Source organism: Protobothrops mucrosquamatus, unplaced genomic scaffold, assembly GCF_001527695.2.
Source record: "Protobothrops mucrosquamatus isolate PMUCROS unplaced genomic scaffold, P.Mucros_1.0 scaffold594, whole genome shotgun sequence".
In the NCBI taxonomy this organism is placed as follows: Eukaryota; Metazoa; Chordata; class Lepidosauria; order Squamata; family Viperidae; genus Protobothrops; species Protobothrops mucrosquamatus.
This window is the reverse complement of record NW_015386893.1, coordinates 637212-657300: the sequence shown is the minus strand read 5'-3', so window position 1 is coordinate 657300 and position 20089 is coordinate 637212. Positions and strand designations below refer to the sequence as shown.

Sequence of the window (20089 nt, the reverse complement as noted above, 5' to 3'; positions counted from 1 at the left end):
TTCTTCTTCCATCTTCCAGCTTAACAAACATTTATAAAGTTTCTTAATCAAGTTCTCATCTGTTTTTAAAAGTATTTTGTCAAGTGGAGTCTGCTTTTATAAAATCCCGTTGATTTTATATCTTTTTCATATCTTGTTTGGATTTGCAAATAAGACCACCATGTTAAGTCAATACCTTGTTGTTGAAGAACTTGCCTGTCTTTACGTTTTCCATCTTTATCCAAGATATCTTTATAGCTAACAAGTTTATCATAATTAATCAAGTTCGGATAAGCAAATGCTTCCATTGTTGAAAGCCACTCAGGTATTTTCATATACATTTTGTGTCTGATTCTCTCCCATTCTGAAATCAATACATTTCTTATGGCATGGTTTTGAAAGTATTTATGTGCTTTAGTTTTCTCATACCATAAGAAGGTGTGCCAACCTAGTTGGAGGTCATGTCCCTCTAAGTAAAGAAGTCGTTTATTTCTCAATGTAATCCATTCTTTAAGCCAAAGCGAAATAGCTGCTTGATAATAAAGTCTCCAGTCCGGGAGTCCAAAGCCCCCTCTGTCTTTAGAGTCTTGTAAAAGTTTACATTTGATTCTTGCTTTCTTTCTTTGCCATATAAATCTTAATATTATTGTATTTAGGTCGTCAAAACATTTATTGCGCAGTTTAACAGGAACTATTTGAAATAAAAAAATCAGCTTTGGTAAAATATTCATCTTGACAGTCGCTATTCCTAGCAGTGATAGTTGAAGATTTCCCCACTTTTCCAAATCTGCTTTTATTTGTTTTATTAATCTCTCATAGTTGTCCTCTTTTAGTGTTGTATATTTTGCTGTTAGGTAGATACCTAGGTATTTAACTTTTTTTACTATTTGAAGATTTGTCTTTTTGGCAAGTTGGATTTTCTGTTTATCAGTTAGATTTTTTGTTAAAACTTTAGTCTTTTCCCTATTTATTTTCAGTCCAGCCACTTCTCCAAATTTCTCTATTTTCTGTAAAAGTTTAGGAGCTGTTTCCAACGGCTCCTCTAAAATAAAAACCAGATCATCCGCAAAAGCCTGTAATTTATATTTCTAGTCTTTAATATCTAAACCTTTAATTTCCCTGTCTTGTCTAATATTTCTAGTCAATACCTCCAATGTAAGAATAAATAGCAAGGGAGAGAGTGGACATTCTTGTCTCATGCCTTTTTAAATATCAAATCCATCTGTATAATCTCCATTTAAAAGTATTCTTACTGTTTGTTTCTTATAAATTGCTTGAATTGCTTTAATAAAGTTTTCACCAAAATCCATTTCCTGTAGCTGTTGGAACATAAATTGCCAATTTATATTATCAAAAGCTTTTTGTGCATCAAGGAATATAAATGCCATCTGATTCCCTGGATGATTTTCATAATATTCCAAAGCATTTAAAATAATCCTTAAATTGTTCTTTATCTGTCTTTTTGGGAGGAAGCAATTTTGATCTGAGTGAATAGATTCATTTAGAAAAGTTTTCATTCTTTCTGCCATTATTGCAGCAAAAATTTTATAGTCCACATTTAATAACAATATTGGTCTATAATTTTTAATTTGTGTAAGATCAGTGTCTTTTTTGGGTATCAAGGTGATATTAGCTTCAGTCCATGAATTCTGTATTTTTGTCTGTATAAAATTTCATTATACAAGTCTTTCAAAATTGGAATTAGAGTATCTTGTAGGGGTACGTAAAATTCTACAGGTAATCCATCAGGCCCCGGTGTTTTGTCTTTCTTTTGTCTTTTTATTGCCTCTGTAATCTCCATCATTGCTATCTTCTCATTTAACCTCTGTTGAATGTTCTCAGGAACCTTTGGGAGCTTTGCTTCTTTTAAATAATCCTGAATTGCCTCTTTAGAAATCACCTCTGCCTTATAAAGTGTCTCAAAATACGCCTTAGTGATTTTTTTCATTACATCACTATGACAATGTAATTCTTCCTTTGAGTCCTGTAGTTTACTTATTAATCTTTTTTCTCTTTTTTTTCTCAATCTATATGCAAGCCATCTTCCCGGTTTATTAGCGTTTTCAAAAAAGTTCTGTTTAGCTCGTTTAATCTGTTGTGCCCTTGTATCCATCTCAAGTAAGTTTAATTTGTGTTTTATTAATTCCATTTGTGTCTTCTAATTTTTCTTTTGTGGATCAATTTGTAGCTCAAATTCCAGAATACTAAGCTGTTCTTTCAATCTGCACTGTGTTTGTCTCTTTTCTTTGTTCTTTTTGGCAGCATAAGTGATAACCAAACCTCTAAAGTATGCTTTTGCCGTATCCCATACATTTTGAATAGAAGTTTCTTCTTTTTCATTAATTTTAAAGAAAAAGTCCATTTCTTTTGTTGCTAATTGTAAGAATTCTTTTTCTTTCAATATCGATTTATTCAAGAACCATCTTAATCTCTTTCTAGCTCCTTTCCAGGTCATTTTAATTGAATTGTGATCTGCCCAAATATTTGGTTCTATTTCAACTTCTTGTATCATAGTCTTCAGATCATAAGAAATCCATATCATATCAATTCTTGACCATGATTTATGTCTTATTGGAGTAAAAGGTATATTGTGCTTTTTCTGGATTCATTTCTCTCCATATATCCTGTAGACAAAGTTCGTCTTTCATTTTTAAAAAGGGTTTAGGTACGATATTACTTCCTTTTTTCCCTTGTTTATGACTTTTGTAATCTCGTACTGCATCAGCAATTGCATTAAAGTCTCCAAGTATACAAAGGTTATGATAATTTAAGTCCACAAGTTTATCATATAATTGCTGGAAAAATTGATCTTGTTTCTCATTGGGAGCATATATTGCAACCATCAATATTTGTTTTTGATTCCATGTAATTTCCATCATTAATATTCTTCCCTCTTCATCGACATAGATTTGTTTTGGGTTCATCTTTTCTTTTATGTATAGAGCTATCCCTCTTTTCTTTTGTAGTGCCAAAGAAGAATAGAGTTTACCTAACTTTGGTTGTTCTAAAGTTCTAGAGTGTTGTCTCTTAATATGTGTCTCTTGGAGACATATTATGTCCATTTTTAACTTTTGTAACCTATGAAATGTTTTACTCCTTTTTGATGGGGAGTTAAGACCATTTATGTTTATTGAAAATATTCCAATTTCCTCCATGATTTCAATTATATCGGGACCTCAGTCTTCTAGGAGAACTTGTCTGTCTCTGATCTTTGGGTCTAACATCTTCCTCTGATTGGGTCTTTTTAGGTACTTTCTCCTCCGCTTGCTTTGATGTTTCTGCAGCAGTCGTTCCCTCTGATTTCTTAGGCTCCGCATCACCTTTTTCCAGGAAGGCTCTATGGTTGTTGAAAAATTCCTCTGCTTGACATGGAGTATCCAATCTATATCTTTTCGAGTCCCAAAAGATTAATAATCTTCTGGGATTAGTCATCTAAAATTCACTCCTTTGCTGTCCAATTTCCTTGTTAGAAATTGATATTCTCTTCGTACTTCTCTTATTCTTCTAGGAATCTGTTTAAGAACTACAAGTTCTTTGTCTTTATATTTCAGCAGTTGATCCCTTACTGCTCTTAGGATCTCATCTTGTATGGCTCCTTTGAGGAATCTAACGTGGACCTCCCTGGGCACTCTATTTCTTCTTGCATAGTTTGAGTTGACTCTAAAAACCTGATCCAATTCTCTTTTCATTTGGTCCATTTCCATTCCAAGTAGATCCGCCAATCGTCCACTCATCAATTCTAATAAGTTCTCATCCTTCTCTTCTGACATATTTTGAAATTTTAGGAAGTATGATGCCCTTTTCACCTCCATAACGTCCATATTTTCCTCCAGTTCCACATTGGTTTGCGCCAGTCTCTGATTTTCATCTTGCAAAGCCTCTAATTTCTGATCTACCACTATTGATTTGTCTTCTATTTTTTGCATTCTCTGTTGGGTATCTGTCATTGCCTGTTGAAAAGCTTCCATTCTTTGGTCCATCTTGAGCAAATCATTTTTCAAGTCTTCATAATTTTTCTCCAAATCTTTTTTCATTTCCATTTTAGAATCTGCGGTTGCCTGTAGTATAGCTTGCGTATATTTTTGTTGGGCCTCCTGGTGTAAGAATGTTGTAATAGATTTTTGATGGGCCGGACTCACCAAGGTTGAAGCAGGGGCCGAAGAGCCCTTCTTCACCCCTTTCACCAAGTTTGAGGCACTCATCTTCTAATTGTTGTGTTTATTTATTTATAATCCAATAACAGGTCCGCTGGCCAATTTATTTGTAATCCAATAAAAAAAGCCCGATGGCCAATTGTAATCCACCAAATAGCTCAAGAAAAAAGAAAAATAAATTGTAATCCAGTGCCCTCCTATTATCAGGAGACAAGGCTGAACGTAATTTAAAAAAACAGAGAGGAACAACAACAAAATAAATAAATAAATAAATAATTCCCATTCCTCAAAAGTTCACCCCTCGGTGGCCACCCCTCCAGGGTGGCATTCAGCCCAAATGGGCCCGCCAGCAAAAGAATTTTGGACCCTGGGAATGGAGAGTCGTTTCCCAGGGTCTATTACCAATGGACGTCACCGGAAATTCACCGTTCTTGGAATGTTTTTGTTAGTTTGCTCCTAAGGTTTTTTCTTTTTTAATTTATCCTATATAGTGCTTGGAAAACCAAGAGACTTGAAAGTTTCAGATGCTACAACATCCTCATTGAAACTATCTTGGAATTCAGCACCTGGCAAAGTGCAACAATACCTTGTCACGTATACTCCAGTGATTGGAGGTGAACCTAAAGAGATAACCGTAAGGGGAGACACTACCAGTACAGATCTCACTAACTTGGAACCAGGGACAAAATATGATTTGTCAGTAACTGCTCTTTATGCATCTGGAGCAGGAGAGGCTCTTTCTAAACAAGGAGAAACGCTTGAAGGTAAGAACATCTGGCTTTATTATGGTTGGGATGGAATACCACATTTATCTGAAAAGAAAAACAAAAACAGGAATTAAGACATTTTCTGTAATGAAGAATAGACCACCTTCAAAACGAAACTCCTAAGGTTGCCAATTCCAACTAAAACTAATATAGAAAATCTCCCCTTCTCCAGTAATTCTATGCATATTTCACATTTGAATGAGCATATATGTATATAGCTGCTAGTATACTTGAAATACTAGAAATAAAGGACTTACTCGAAACAACAAAAACTGTGGGCTTGCGAAACATGGTTTATAATTGAGTGAATAAAGTGTTATTGGTGAATCAGATCTCAGTAGTTTGCCTCAAGAAAGTTCGCCAAAACCTTTTGTTTAACCCAAGGGTAGGCAACCTTGGCTCTTTTATGACTCGTGGACTTCAATTCCCAGAATTCCTGAGGCTCAGAATTCCTGAGGCTCAGGAATTCTGGGAGTTGAAGTCCACGAGTCATAAAAGAACCAAGGTTGTCTACCTCTGGTTTAGCCCAATGTGTGAATTTATCCAGCTATTGTTTTGTATTCCTTTTTTGCCCTGAATTGAATAGACAATTGCAACAGGCTTCCTTTCTGCACAGTTTCAGACATTATTTTCTTGCAGCAGCTCAAAGAGGATTTCAATTATTGCTACTGGAAAGCAGCTATTCACTGTGCATAGGATTTGATTGTAGAGAACTTTCAGAGAATGTAGTTGGTACACAGTGAAAATATAGCAAAGAAGATCTGGCTCCTATTCATGTCCTTTGCTCTTCTTCCCCTCTGACCATCACCAGTTCATCATGCTCCCTCTACGGTATCTCTGCTTAACATAATTATGTAGTCTGAATGACAGAGCTCATGTATCAAATTCTAAGTATATGGTTAAAGGCTATTATCTATCATAACATTATTATTTATGACTTCCATGTCTTAACAGGGTTACATTATGATAGCATCTGTAATCAAAATGTGTCTCATTACTTGGGCATTCAGCTTGCCTTTATCAGCGACAGAAGAGATTAATTGTGTAATTACTATGCATGTTTTTAAATAACGTTCACCCTGTGGAATGTGTTTTTTCTTCAGCTAGACAAGAAAGCTTTGCAAGTAGTCTAAGGGCTCTAGAGAAAGTTTATTGTCATGAATTGTTTTATGAGAAAAAATGATTGGAACTCTGAATAAGTACAAACAAAAATGATAAGTGGATTGCAAGAGAAATCAAGATAGCATTTTGCTCATAATCTCAGATAGCACAAAAATGGAGCAGATTCTAGCTTAAACATTCTTAAGAACAAGCAGCTTTTGTTGGGATGAAAGAACCAAGTTTATTGTGTGTAACAGAACAAAATCATTAAATAGATTTGGGGGAAAAATGAGCAAGAATAGTTGCCTTGTTGCAACAAGCCAATTTAGAACCGGATCCAATCTGGGTCGGTCACTGGGACCACAGGTTTAGTTCTCCGAGCTTTCGGACCTCATACTGGAGCCCATCCTCAAGGAACTTCTCTCTAGCAGAGTATTTAGAATAATGTTTTATGGCAGATCACTGAGTTGTATTGGTAAAATTAATAGAATAAATTTGCAATGTTGGTGAATATCTATAGCTCAGGTGTAGGATGAGGGTGGAGATTCATTCTCCGAGCTTGTGGGTTGGTTTCCAAACGTTTCATTGCCAGGGCTAGGTAATATCTTCAGAGGCGTTTAGGGGATGTCAGTGTCAGTGTTCATCTATTTATAAGGCCTTTGTGTGGTCAGTAGGTCTTATGATGGGGAGGTCACATCAGGTAAGGGTCTTGTGATGGGTTAGGTATGGGTTGCATCTTGGTGGGTGTGACCTGACTCATCACATTCTTTGAAGTAAACACATTATTATGCTGAATTGGGAAGGTAGCTTGCTTATTTGTTTGTTTGTCTATGCCACCTGTCTTGCTGTCATGCAACTTTAGGCAGTTTGCAATCAGATAAAATATATTAAAAGATTAAAACAGTAAAGCAATAAATATAACATGTCAAACTCGTGATGTCGCGCAACATATCGGGACGGTTTTGCCATTACCGGCAATGGTGGGTATGGCTTCCACGTGATCATCCAGCCCGCGGGCCAGCAGTTTGATACCCCTGACCTAGATAGATATGCGTATCTACAGTTGTCCCCAGAGATTTTTTGTTGTTGTTGTTCTTAAATAAAACAGCATTTCAGCAATCTGGCTTTGTGGCAGATTAATATAGATATCTAAGTTTTAAGAAATAATGATTCCTCTTTCAGATGTGGAAGCTTTAAATTTCTGTTCCACTCATTCCATGATGTCACATATTGACATATTGATCCATTCTTGGGATCTCACATACCCATCTTTAAGTTCTTCAGCCATTGGTATATATGTCACTTTATTCTCAGGCTCAACAATATTTTTTTTCTTTAAATTGCTAATTATTTAAGACCTAGGCACTCTATTGAAGGAATAATTTAGGTCTGGGTCAGTAGATTTTTTTTCCAGTTTTTAATGGTTCACTTTTAAACAAAGGTTTTGGGATCACCAACTTTTTTTTTTGAATTTAAAAAACAAGAATGAGTTTTCAAGCTATATTCCCACTTTCCACTAACCCATAGTTAATTGAATCATATCTTATAAATTAATCCAATTACCTGGGTTTACACAGTCCATTATATAGTAAACTAGTCACACAACATTGGCTAGATTCACCTAATATACTGAGCTACAAACATACAAACAGCAATTAAGTTAAATCAGTGTGTTAAGGGTCCTGGTTTTTTTGCTTTACTGTTAATTGGTTAATTGTCTTGGCTGCTGTATGTATTTATTTTATTGACGTTTTTATTGTTTTAAATTGTTTTATCTGTTTTATAGTTTCAGTATTGTAGGTCATCCAGAGTCACTTGGCTGAGATGGCTGGCAATAAAAATTGAATAAATTAAATAAATAAATGTGTATTTCCAACATCAGGATCTTTTAACAGTTAAAATATAATGCTAAATGAGATTGACTCTACATTCCTATTTAATAGCCTAAGAAATGGCTTGTTGGAAATCAGTGAGTGTAGTGAGTTCATAATTATTGGCATAAATCCCAGTAACCGCAGACTCCAGATGGTTTACCATAAATTGACCAGTGGTTCACCAATGGAATACAATTTCCTTTAGGCCCATTCATGATTTAACCCCTGTTAAAAGGATTTTCAGTTGTAACATACTCTTTAATATATGCTGTCTTTACAATTTTCTGTCTAGTTTCTGCTTTTCATTGCTTTTGTATTTTATTGTGTATAAATTTTGACACATTGGGGATTTTTTTTAAAGAGGGCTTCAACTGATTATATACCCTTCCTCTTCTTCTACCTCCTTTCTCTTGAGGCCTTTCATTTAATTTTCATTTTTTACTCAAAGCCAAACTTATAGGTCAGGGGCTAAAAATAAAACATAATGGTAAACAGAGCAATTGTTATGTGTCGAAATCAGTTGTTGGCTCAGAATTAAATGTTTCTATGAGCTACTGTTTAGTAATCTGTTTTTTCCCACAGAGAGGAGGTGTACCAAGAGTCTGCTTATTTGCCTTGAGGTATAATGTCAAATGACAAGGATGTGCTTTCTTTTAAAAAGATTGAATTGAATACAGGTCTTGGTGAATGTTTCTCTTGTTACTTGGGTTCTGTAGTTTTTAAATAAGGTATCTTTGTGGAACCAAGAAATTCAAGATATTATTTTTAAATTAATAATTTAATAGTTATTATACAAATACGTAACATTACATTCTGAACTCAGGTTTTTCTACAATAATTTACAGTGATTGTCCTAGTACAGATCTGTGACTTTATAAATAAATGTTGGTATGTTACAGACTTTGTTTCTACTTAAATTAAAAATACTTGTTTATATCTTAAATGTTTTATCTTTATTTTTTTTCTGTCAGCTATTCTGTATTCTTCTCAACATCTTTTTCTTTCAACGCCCTTTCTACCTGGTCCCAGCACCATCTGTCTGATCCCTAACAATATTTTTCCTAGGTTATTTATTCTATACTTGTAGTAACGTGGCCTCTTTGCAGAATTCAAAGACCAATAATAACTCCAAGAAGTAACCGTCAAAAACACCAATCATTACAATGCCTTCTGATAGTTCAGATAAATAGTAATAACTTTCATTTTCAATATATTTTAGTGTCAAATATGCTGCCATTCTCTTCCCCTTCAGGGTGGGTGGGTGAAAAAAGCCAGAGAGCTTATCATCCAGCAGTTCCATAACCCACTTTCTGCCATGCTCTTTTTCTTAGCTTTTCTAACATTAGGAAATGCCAACCTTCAAAACCAGTGGCATAAGTAAGAAGCGGGATCTGATGTTGTAATTCCAACTACCAGTTTCACAGATTGCAATTTTAATCATAGGTACTTTTATCAAGAAATTATATTGAACATAAAATGGGATTTCTAACCAGTCATAACCAAATACCTCTCCTTTTTCATCAAGTAATGGCTTTTCACATTTTTACTGAAACACTTTCACACAGCAGAAGTATCTTTTGCGATGTTTCATAGTTAACTTAAAAATATTTTTTAAAAATTGAGGACCTCCCACAGATTGAGTCAGTAGTACTGCAAGTGACATTTCCTTACAATAAAGGTTTTAGCATAACATGAGAACATTTTGAGTTGCAAATGGCTTGCCATACAAAGAGATTCTGTTTCTGCCTTGGAGATTTACTGCTGTCTCATGCATTATTTAAATTAGACGTTTTCCATTTTCTGATACTGACATTTTCAAGAGATAGTTGCCAGTTGTGAAACAATTGTCTTCCTTGTCTCTCCTATGGGAAAGTCATGTTTCTAGGAAAAAATAAATCAACATAGAGGAAATGATACGCTGTACAAGAAAACAGTAACCAGCTTCTTCTAAATATTTTTTAAAAAGAACAGCATATTACACAGTTGCTAGAATACTGTGCGGTACTGGAATAGTGTTCACCCCATGGCAGCTCTGAATTTGTTCTAATGGTTAAACTAAGGATAAACACAATGTACAGTATATCTGGATAATTTATTAGCAGTTACCAACTAACTTTGACTTATTTTTTTAAAAAATATTCTTTTAATTTTTTTAAAATAAGAATGGCGTGGGTGGATGCAGGGCGGGGACTGCCGAGCGTCTCTGAAAATGTATTGAGTAGGATTATCTTTTTTTTTGTTTTAAGTAAATGCATCATATTTGTTTTATTTGTTGTTTAATCTGAAAAATTAATTAAAAAATTTATTAAAAAAAAAAAAGAATGGCGTGGTGGCCTAGTGGTGAAGATGCTTGCCTCCCACTCGGAATGTTGAGAGTTCAATCCTCGGTAGCGGCAGATGTTTCCCTCTCCTAGGGCACAAAGAAAAAATGTGAACTTCATGTAGGGGTCAGGACGGGCATCTGGCAAGTAAATGCTCAGCCCCATCCAATCACCCCAACTTTATCCCAAATTATGGATTTTCAGGGTCGTAAAAAGAGAGGGTTTTTTTTAAATTCCAAAAATAGAAGCTGGCACACTGTAAAGCAAAGTACTAGTCTTTGACATTTTCTTGTTAGAAAGGTTACAAAATATAACTGATGCACAGCTGCAATCTAATACCTTTTGGTGGCGGAATGTGCCTTCTTAAGAAACTGCTTGAGTAGTAGAGAACATCATGGGTAGCTAGAAATCACCTCATTTATTACTTCCTATACTTTCAGTGGCAGCTTTAACAATCCTGAGTCAATCGTTTGTCAGAGTGCCCACAATATACTCACAATTTTTAATCCCGTAACTGGAAAATTTGTTCAGAAGTAAGTCTCGCTTCAGGTAATAGGACTTTTTTTTCGTTAGCATGTTGGTTTGCATGCTGAAAGGCAGCCCAGAAACATAATAGGAAATATTGTCCTTTCTGTGACTTGTACAGTTCTACATTTCTTTTCTCTCCATCCTTGAAATGTCTGAAATTCTCAAAGATGCTATAGGTTACCAAATCCTTAACTACAGTAACTAGTGCCTGTTATGCTTCTTGTAGGAGAAGAGTAATTATTTTATTAGCTTTTTTATATTGAAAATTATCAGTACATATAATTTATTTCAAATTTAAGGTGATCTAGAAAACTAATGAATTAAATAGGCAAGTTTGCTCTGATTTGCTTCTGGTCATTTCGCATATACTTTGTTAAATAATTATGAATAAAATGTGATCTCAAAGAATTTTTCCTGAAAATAACCAAAGAAAATCTGTGGTTTCCACATGTTCCCAAGAATGATATCATGGCTAAATGATTTAATGGCTAAATTTCTTCACAACCCTCTTTCTGAGACAGCTGCAGCCCTTCTAATAAGGTGAAGAGAACTAAGGAAAACTCTCTCTCTCTCTCTTCTCCCCCCCCCACATATTTATATGCTAATGACACTGGGTCTGCAACAGTTAAAACAAGAGAAATCCAATTAACAATTTACTCTCCAGGTGGGGAGCTGAGTACAGTGGTGGAATTCAAATACCTGAACAACCGGTTGTTTTATTCAATGCAGCCCTGGGCCTCCGAGGCCTAGAACGGACTTCCGAAAGTGACATCCATGCACTTCCAGTGGGCTGTTCTAGGCTTGGGAGGCCTCCTCCAGGTTTCCAAGGCTTAGAACGGACTTCCGGCATCCACACACTTCCATTAGGTCATTCTAGGCTTGGGAGGCCTCCTCCAGGCCTCCGAAGTCTAGACTGGACTTCTGGAAGTCAGCTGGTTCTCCAAATGCAGCGAACCAGCTGAATCCCACCACTGGCTGAGTAGCATATAAATTTAATAATTCTTATTATTTGAGAAAGCAAAAAATGGCAAAAAATTACAAACTGGACAGAAATTAAACAAATGATCTTCACTTTTCTTCACCAAAGACTTGGGCGAAGAGTCAGTTCTTCAAGACCCTTGTAAACAATAGGATGGGGACTATCCAAATCTCAGGAAAAACCTCATTCCAGAGGGCAGGTGCTGCTCCAGAGAAGACATGTTTCTAGAGTCCTGACAGATGACATTGTTTAATTGAAGGAACCTGGATGATGTCAACCCTGCAAATCAAAATTGGCCTGGCAGATATTATGGGAGACACACAGTTCCTCAAGTAACCAGGACCCTGTAGTTTGAATTGCAAACTAAGAATCAGTACAGCTTGAGAACCAGGGTTGTTTCATGGATAGACTGAGACATGCCCATAACTGCCCATGCAGGTGCATTCTGGATCAGTTAATGCTTTGGGTAGACTACAAGGGCAGTCCCGTGTAAAGCACGTTGATCATTGGATACTTGACTGTCTGTATGGCCTCCTGATACAACAAAGAGCACAAGTGGCACACCAGGTGAAGTTGTACAAAGCCCTTCCTATGCCGCAGCTGCCCCCTGCTCTTCAAGCAACAGTTGTGAGTTTTAAATGACCCCTATCCAAATGAAGTTCCTGTGTTTGAGTCAATATGATGGAAACAATGGGAGTGAAGTAATATTTCGGGAGTACTTATATAATATGAATATGAAATTATAAATTAGGTTTTCGCCACATGCCCAGCACAGTTTCCCTACCTTAATGCCTGAACAGATCCTACCATCAGATAGAATGAAGTGGTCATCAGCGAAAGGGAGGGAAAAAAAGGATGTAATAGGAGGAATTGGCCACTGCTTTAGAACAGAGGCACTGCAATTTGAGATTAATGATCTTCCAGATGTCATTGAAGGGTGATTCCAACTTGTCCTTTCTTTGAGGATTGTGCAATTCTGAAATCACATTTGTTTATTTATTATATTTTATAGCCTCCCATCTTCTAAAAAAGTGTCTCTTGGCAGTGTACAATATAAGAGTTAAAAACTCTATGACAATCTAAAAACAGTCAAACATAAATAAAATAAACATATAAGATAAGCATATATAAAATCCAAGAATGCAGAACAGTCGTCAGGCTCTTCCTAGGATCTCTAGTTGCTGAAATTGGGCTATTTCAGAGGGTGCAGATAGGCGACAGAGGACAATAATGTTATATCCTAGGACTAAATAGAATTCTGCTTCCAAGCTTTGTTATTTTTTTGAATACTTGGTTGCTTGATGTACCATTAATCCTAGGTTTTGAAGCAAAATGCATGCACGGTTTGGTAATCATACTAGATTGTACATTGTAATATAGCCAACCCAATAGTAACCTAAGTGAAATAGCCAATTTCTCCAGTGTAGGATTTCTAGAAGGTTGGACTTCAACTCCTATAATAAAATCACGAAGCCACCAGTTTAGGAAAGACTGCCTGGAAAAGTAAACAGCACAGCTGTAAAGACCACGTTCCTCTTATTTCCTAACTCAGCAGGTTAAAGTATTTATAGTAGAGATGCATGTAATGATCAGCATATGTGGAAAACTAATCCATGAGCCACTGGAACCTCTTCCAAACAATGTATGCATTCAGTGCTTGGCGCATACCTACCATTAAACTGCCAAATTCTAACATATCTTTGACTCTGTTCCATGGCACATCTCACTGTTTCTCTGAGCTTTAATGTCTTGTCCTAAACATTTGGTCTGGTTTTTTAATAGAATGAGCGGGCAGAGAAATTGTTTTTTATGAAGTTGGAGTAAATATATATAGTTCACTTTCTTATTTTCTGCATTGAAGCTGACATCACTGTGTTGCACTGTACTTACTTAGAAATTGAGAGCAACATATTCCATAAAAAACTATTTGGGGCCAAGGGCTTATTCAATTTCTTTTTTCATATTTTGGTTTCTATTTTGTTGCTTGCTTGGAAAAATCCAATTTTTTATTCTTTTAATAAAAAAATTACAGGGGGCTGTGTGTGGGGCATGGGTTATACTTTATTGCCAATAAATGACGTCTCCAGTTACGTAGGAGTATAGTTCCTATTTAATATTATTGAAACTATTAATCCATTTTTGCCAGGATAATGTTATATTGCTAGATACAACCCCACAGTGCTACAGTATTGTTATGGTTATGTAGAATTCCCTTCAGAGTTAATGGTTCAAATTTTTTAGTATTTGAAGATATCATAGTTTAATATTATCTGTCTGTATTAAAATATGGAAAGATCTTTTGTTATAAGACATCCGCACATTCTACCAAGCAAGTTTTTCCATATTTCTTTCCATTTGGATTGCGTTCACATCCTTTTATTTAACAGAAAAAGTCACATTTGAAACAGAAGCTTTACAAAAGAATGAAAAAAATCTGATGCAAGTAACTTTTGAAATCTGGTCTCTTTCAGTTTTCCAGGAAAATACTTTCCTGAGATTGAGTTTCAGAATTAAACCTTCATTTAACAACCAAGTTAGTGAGATTTGAAGGTGTAACAGGTAGAATTCAAAACATTCAGCTATATCAGGTCAAACTGAATGTTGAATATTGCTATGAATTTGATTGTAACCTTTATGAAGATATAACTTTACTACAAAATGTTATCTTTAAATTTCTGTTTGATGCATATAGATTCTAAAATTTGCGTGCAAGTCATCAAATAATACTAAGTAGCATCCACAGGAAAACACAATAGTGTCAAAATGACAATCACTGCATGGTGACAAATAATAATCACATAAATGTCACTATTATATCCTTGCATTCTGATGGAAGATTCAAGTAAGCAACTTGTGACATTTGCATGATGACATCCTCATATAAATTTTGGCATGCCTCCCCTTTTATCCATGGATAGCACTCATGAGATCATGACATTTTTATAGATTATAGATTATTCAAGAATATTTAATGTAATATAGTATTTACAAGTATTATAGTTTGCACTCTTATTTTCAGAACTCTAGTTATTGATATTAAAGTATCTTAACTGGTATAAGATTTTGGAAGAAAACCTTTCAAGGAATATACTTAAATGGAATTGTACAATATAGCTAAGTTGTATTAAGGTTGCATCTAGCCAACCTTCATGCATTCTTGGAAAAATAAACACTATGGTGGTAGGCTTGACTGAATAGTTGGAAAAATTCTCTGGAAAAAGGCAAGTGATTAACTACTGTGGCTGTACTTGGTTTGAAAATGATTCAGACGTGCTTTGGGCCTTTTATGTTCTGGATCATAAGAATTTTCTACTATTCTTTAAAGTGTCAGGACATTTTTCAGGCTTTTTAGATGTTTTGATTTATTAAAGCAACAACACCTTTCTTTAAACCCTGAAAAAAGATTTGTGTACTTTAATGAATAGAGAAAAGTGCTGTATTTGTGTGAAATCCAAAGTTTTTCTGAATAGTTTGTGGAATCTCCCAAATTTCAACTTTATTGTTATCAAGGAAATTACATGGATATATCTTTGAAATCAATAGGATGTTTTTTATTTCATTTCATGGCAATTCATTTTGTTCTGTTATAATTTTATTGGAGTATGTGTTGATTGACCACAACAATTCTCATTTTTCTCTCTTTCATAAAGAACGTGGTTCTCCTCGTGACCTGATTACTAGAGACATAACCGATACTTCAGTTGGAGTCTCATGGACAGCAGCTCCAGGGCCAGTTCAGAATTACAAAATTCTATGGAAATCCCTTTACGATGGCCAGTCTGGGGAAACAACAGTTCCTGGAAATGTAGTTAATACTGTCTTACAAAACCTTCAACCTGAAACTAAGTATAAAATTTCAGTCTTGGCTTCCTACAGAAGTGGAGAAGGGCCACCTCTAGAGGGACAAGCTACAACTGAAGGTAGATAAAATACAGAAGACAACAAAGCATTCAAAGTGTGTTTATTTAGTCTTAGAAAACTGGTATCTTGCGAATCCTTTAGAATGCTTAAGGCAGTTTTTTTTAAAAAGGTAAACTAATAAATTAAAAACTATCCTTACACTAGGACAACTAAAACCATGGAATAGCAGCAGGAAGCAACAGAAGGCAAGAGTAAAGTATTGTAGTAGACTCAAAAGAACCCAAAGCATTCTAGCCAACCTTCTCATATATATTTATCTGTCTCTCTTCCCTCTGTCATCTATCATGTGATACATCAGCAAATATTATATTTTTGAAACTAGAAATAGAAGTTAAGTTGGTTAGAACAAGTCTAATTAATATTTACATGATTAGATTAAACTCAGTTTTTGATGTAAGGCTTGCCCACATTTTTAAAAGCACTGGATACTGTTCTAGTTAGGAGATTTCAGTTGCAAGAACTGATTACCAAGGATTGCAGTATTATGGAGAAATGCCTCTGTATTATTTTGTGTGGTTATGCTTGAACAGACTAGTGAAGTTAGAAAATTCAGATTTGGTGGGTAGAACTATTCCCCTTATATTCTGATCACTAGTTCCTGTTATTTCTAGTCATGAATTTTCCAGATGTTCAGGGCTGGAAAGTTCAAAGCGTTCCTTTGATGTTATTTTATCATTTTTTAATAAAAAGTTTTACAAAGAACATAAACACTAACACAAACTAATAAGAAGAAAACAGAAAAGAAAAAAAGGAAAACGGATAGAAAGAAGAAAAAATAGAAGCTTCCAACTTTTTTTTGCAGCAAATAGAAATACAATTATAAAGTTATCTTTTACTCTATAACTACAAAAGTAAACTCACTCTTTTGTATTATCCAGCTTGTTAATAACTGAAACCACAAATCATAAGTGCATTTTTTTTCCATTTTATGCAAAAAGGGGTTTCCAGTCAGCCATAAATGTAGATACCGTTTTTATGTATGCCTTTGATGTTTAGGAAAGATTGGTCTAATAGCGCTAAAGTAATTAACTGTGGCATCTAGTACAGATTCTTTTATGAATTTGAAACCAGAAACAAGAAAAAAGTATACTGTGTGGAATAAAAGAAGATTAAAACAACATATTCTGTATAAATCTAATGTGTTGGGACAAGATGTTGGAGAGAATCAATCTTGCATATCATGTTCTTATTTACTGTTTAAGACATTATAATCATGCGAGTAGAAAAGGACTTTTTGGGGGGGGGCTGAAGAGAACCAAGTACAAATATGAAAAAATATCAAACAATTGTAGATACGAGGGATCATTCTTCAAAATATAGTGAAATACATTGCTTGACGCTTGGCTTCAAATGCAGTACATAAAAATTCAGGAAAACTTGTGGATCTCCCTAAACTTGGTAGTGCTTTTTGAATACATACAGTATATCTCCCGTTACTTTTAGCCTCTCTATGTGTGCGTATGTGTGTGTGTTCCTTCATGTGTGTTCCATGGGACAACTTGCTGCAGGACAAGAATGATACTAATATTGAAGAAATAGTGGAATAGAATCATTAAAGAAAGGATGCCGAGGGAGGGGAAAAATGAAATGTGAATTATTTTAAATAATTACATTGAATTGTTGAATTGTCCCCCAGCGAGTTGTTCCGTGAGGAGTTGGCTGTGATGAGTTGGCCATGGCGAATTGGCTGTGGCAGAGTTGTCCCATTCCGCCTTGGAGGGAAGCAGGAAGCAGGGCGTGAATACAGAATTAGTGTAACTTGACTTACTTTGTAGACAATTCGGTGTATCTTTTATTGGATTAAATGAAGTTTGGAAATAGTAATGTTTTTTAATTTTTCATTTCACACTTCAAAGTGTCACCGGATGCAAGGACTGTTAAAGTAGATAATGAGAAGGAGACCACAATGAGAGTCACTTGGCAACCAGCACCTGGAAAAGTGATCAACTATCGTGTGGTTTACCGACCCCGTAGAGGAGGAAGACAAATAGTGGCTAAAGTGCCTCCGACTGTTACCTCCACAGTGCTGAAACGTCTCCAGCCTCTAACAACTTACGATATTACTGTCATTCCAACGTATAAAACTGGCGAAGGAAAACACAGAAAAGGCGAAGGAACTACAGGTGCAGATTTATTTTTTTTAAAAAAAAGTATATATGTGTATATGATAGATCAGGGCTTTTCAACCTTTTCACCCACTGTACCACTTTTAGGATATGGCAATATCCGAGTACCACCAGTCCCCTAGCAAGGAGTCAAAAAATTGACCAAAAGGAAAAAAAATGATAAAGTACAGGTAGTCCTCGACTTACAACAATTTGCTTAGTGACTGTTCAAAGTTACAATGGTACTGAAAAAAGTGCCCCCCAAGCCACAGCCGAGCAAGACGCCTGCTGGCCTGCCCGGCGGTGCTCTTCCTCCTATCCAAGGTTTTCATTGTTGTGAGCATTTCTGTTGAGAATTGGCAGCGGGAGTGGGATGGGGGGTGTTTGGTTTTTATTCCCCCCCCCCCCGTCTGCTGGGTGGTTGCAGCAGGTTTTGGTTACTTCACATGACCCTGGGACACTGTGACCATCATAAATATGAATCAGTTGCCAAGCATCTGAATGTAAATCACAAGACCCTGGAGATGCTGCAACATTCCAGCTGATTGGCGCTCCTTCTGGGCTCAGCAGAAGTGCCAGGATCAGCACCGAGCTCCAGCTGGAGCCTGGCGCTGATCCTGGCGCTTCCACTGAGCCCTGACAGCCCTGCAGCTCCAGACATCTCTCACTCAGGCTTGTGCAGTGCTGCCACCGGTTCAGCTCATTCCCCTCCCCGCTACCACTTTTCTAGAATGCCCGTGTACCATCTGCCAGGTGCCAATGTACCACAGGTGGTACTCGTACCACTGGTTGAAAAGCCCTGTGATAGATTACTGTAGCTAAAATGCATAAAGTTTACAAGTTCAAAAGTTCCTAGTTTAAGAGATTGAAATATGTGGTATAATTATTTGTTTATTTTTAAAGGCTTATTTATTATTTAAATTGCTATTAAGTGTGTGTGTGCCCTACCTGGCAGTTGTCTGAAAATGCTCCCTAGGTTGTGGTAAGGTTGGCCTTCATGGATGAACTATAAACTTTCTGTCCTTTCAGGCAATACAAGAACTAAACTGACCCTTGGGTTAAATCTTCAATTAATTGTAGTTGATAGGCTGGAGGACTAGAGAAGGTAGCTCATAATAGTACACAGCAAATGAGGCCATAATAAGGAATTTTTCTGGCCTAAATTCTGATGAAGCCTTGAATCTTTTGCTTCAATGTACTCTTTCCTGCCCGCATTATTTCATATTTGTTTGATGGTCTCATAGTTTTGAAAGCTGCTGCTACTGTTGCTAATATGGCACTTAATTTCTTAGAATTTCTGCCGTTGGGATCCTTGTGTGGGATTTCAATAATACACTATACAGGTAGTCCTTGACTTACAACCACAATTGAGCCCAACGTGTTTGTTGCTAAGTGAAACATTTTGTGATGACCCAGGGCCCCGAACGGAGGCAAAGCAATTAGCTGGTCAGAATAATTATCTTTGTAAGCACTGCAAACGTTCACCCAACAGCCCCCACATATGCTGGCACAAGTTCAATAAAACAGTCAACGGAGTTAAACAGTTCTTTAAAGTAAAACAGATAACAAAGTATGATCTTTTCAACGCCCAGCTTGCCTGTAACCTGCAAACTGCAAAACTGAGGACAGCAAGGAGAACTCAGCAGGAAACAAACTTGATCCAAAATACAAAGAGTCCAGGTACAAGAGCTCACATCACAAGAGTTCATGTTTGTTCCCGGCAAATTCCCCACCCCACAGCGTCTCCTTAAATACCTACTCCCCAGGTGTGCCTTGTGGAGTGGGGCGTGACGCTCTCCTCCCGAACAAGTGAGCCTGTCTCCGTTGTTCCCTCCTCCTCTCTGCTCTCCTTGCTCTGGGATCTGGTGGGGAGGGGCCTTGCTCCTCGCCTGAGCTCTGCCTTTCCTGTTCCAAACTTGAAGGGCCCTGGCCTGCTTCAGCCTGTTCCTCCCCATAGTCCTCCGAAGCCACAGACACCCCCTCCTGGGCCTCAACAGGGAACTCCATGTCGTCCTCAGAGTCAGGCTCGGATGGAGGCATGATACATTTGTTAGGTGAATTTTGCCCCATTTTATGACCTTTTGTGCCACAGTTGTTAAATGAATCACTGTAGTTGTTAAGTTAGTAACACGGTTGTTAAGTGAATCTGGCTTCCCCATTGACTTTGCTTGTAAGAAGGTCACAAAAGGTGATCGCATGACCCCGGGACACTGCAACCGTCATAAATATGAGTAGTTGCCAAGCATCCGACTTTGACTATGGGGATACTGCAATGGTCGTAAGTGTGAAAAATGGTCATAAGTCACTTTGTTGTAACCTTGAATGGTCACTAAACTTGTAAGCCGAGGACTGCCTGTTCA

At 36.5% G+C, this 20089-nt stretch overlaps 1 protein-coding gene across 1 annotated transcript in view; it reads left to right on the top strand.

The window, feature by feature from the left end:
• The window catches only part of COL12A1 (collagen type XII alpha 1 chain), a 121833-nt gene that overhangs the window by 29119 nt on the left and 72625 nt on the right, over positions 1 to 20089 (top strand). Inside the window, exons 13-14 of the mRNA XM_029284440.1 lie at positions 15354 to 15623; positions 17481 to 17747. Of these exons, the coding sequence (XP_029140273.1) occupies positions 15354 to 15623; positions 17481 to 17747 (537 nt within the window). The remainder of the gene's footprint in view (positions 1 to 15353; positions 15624 to 17480; positions 17748 to 20089) is intronic.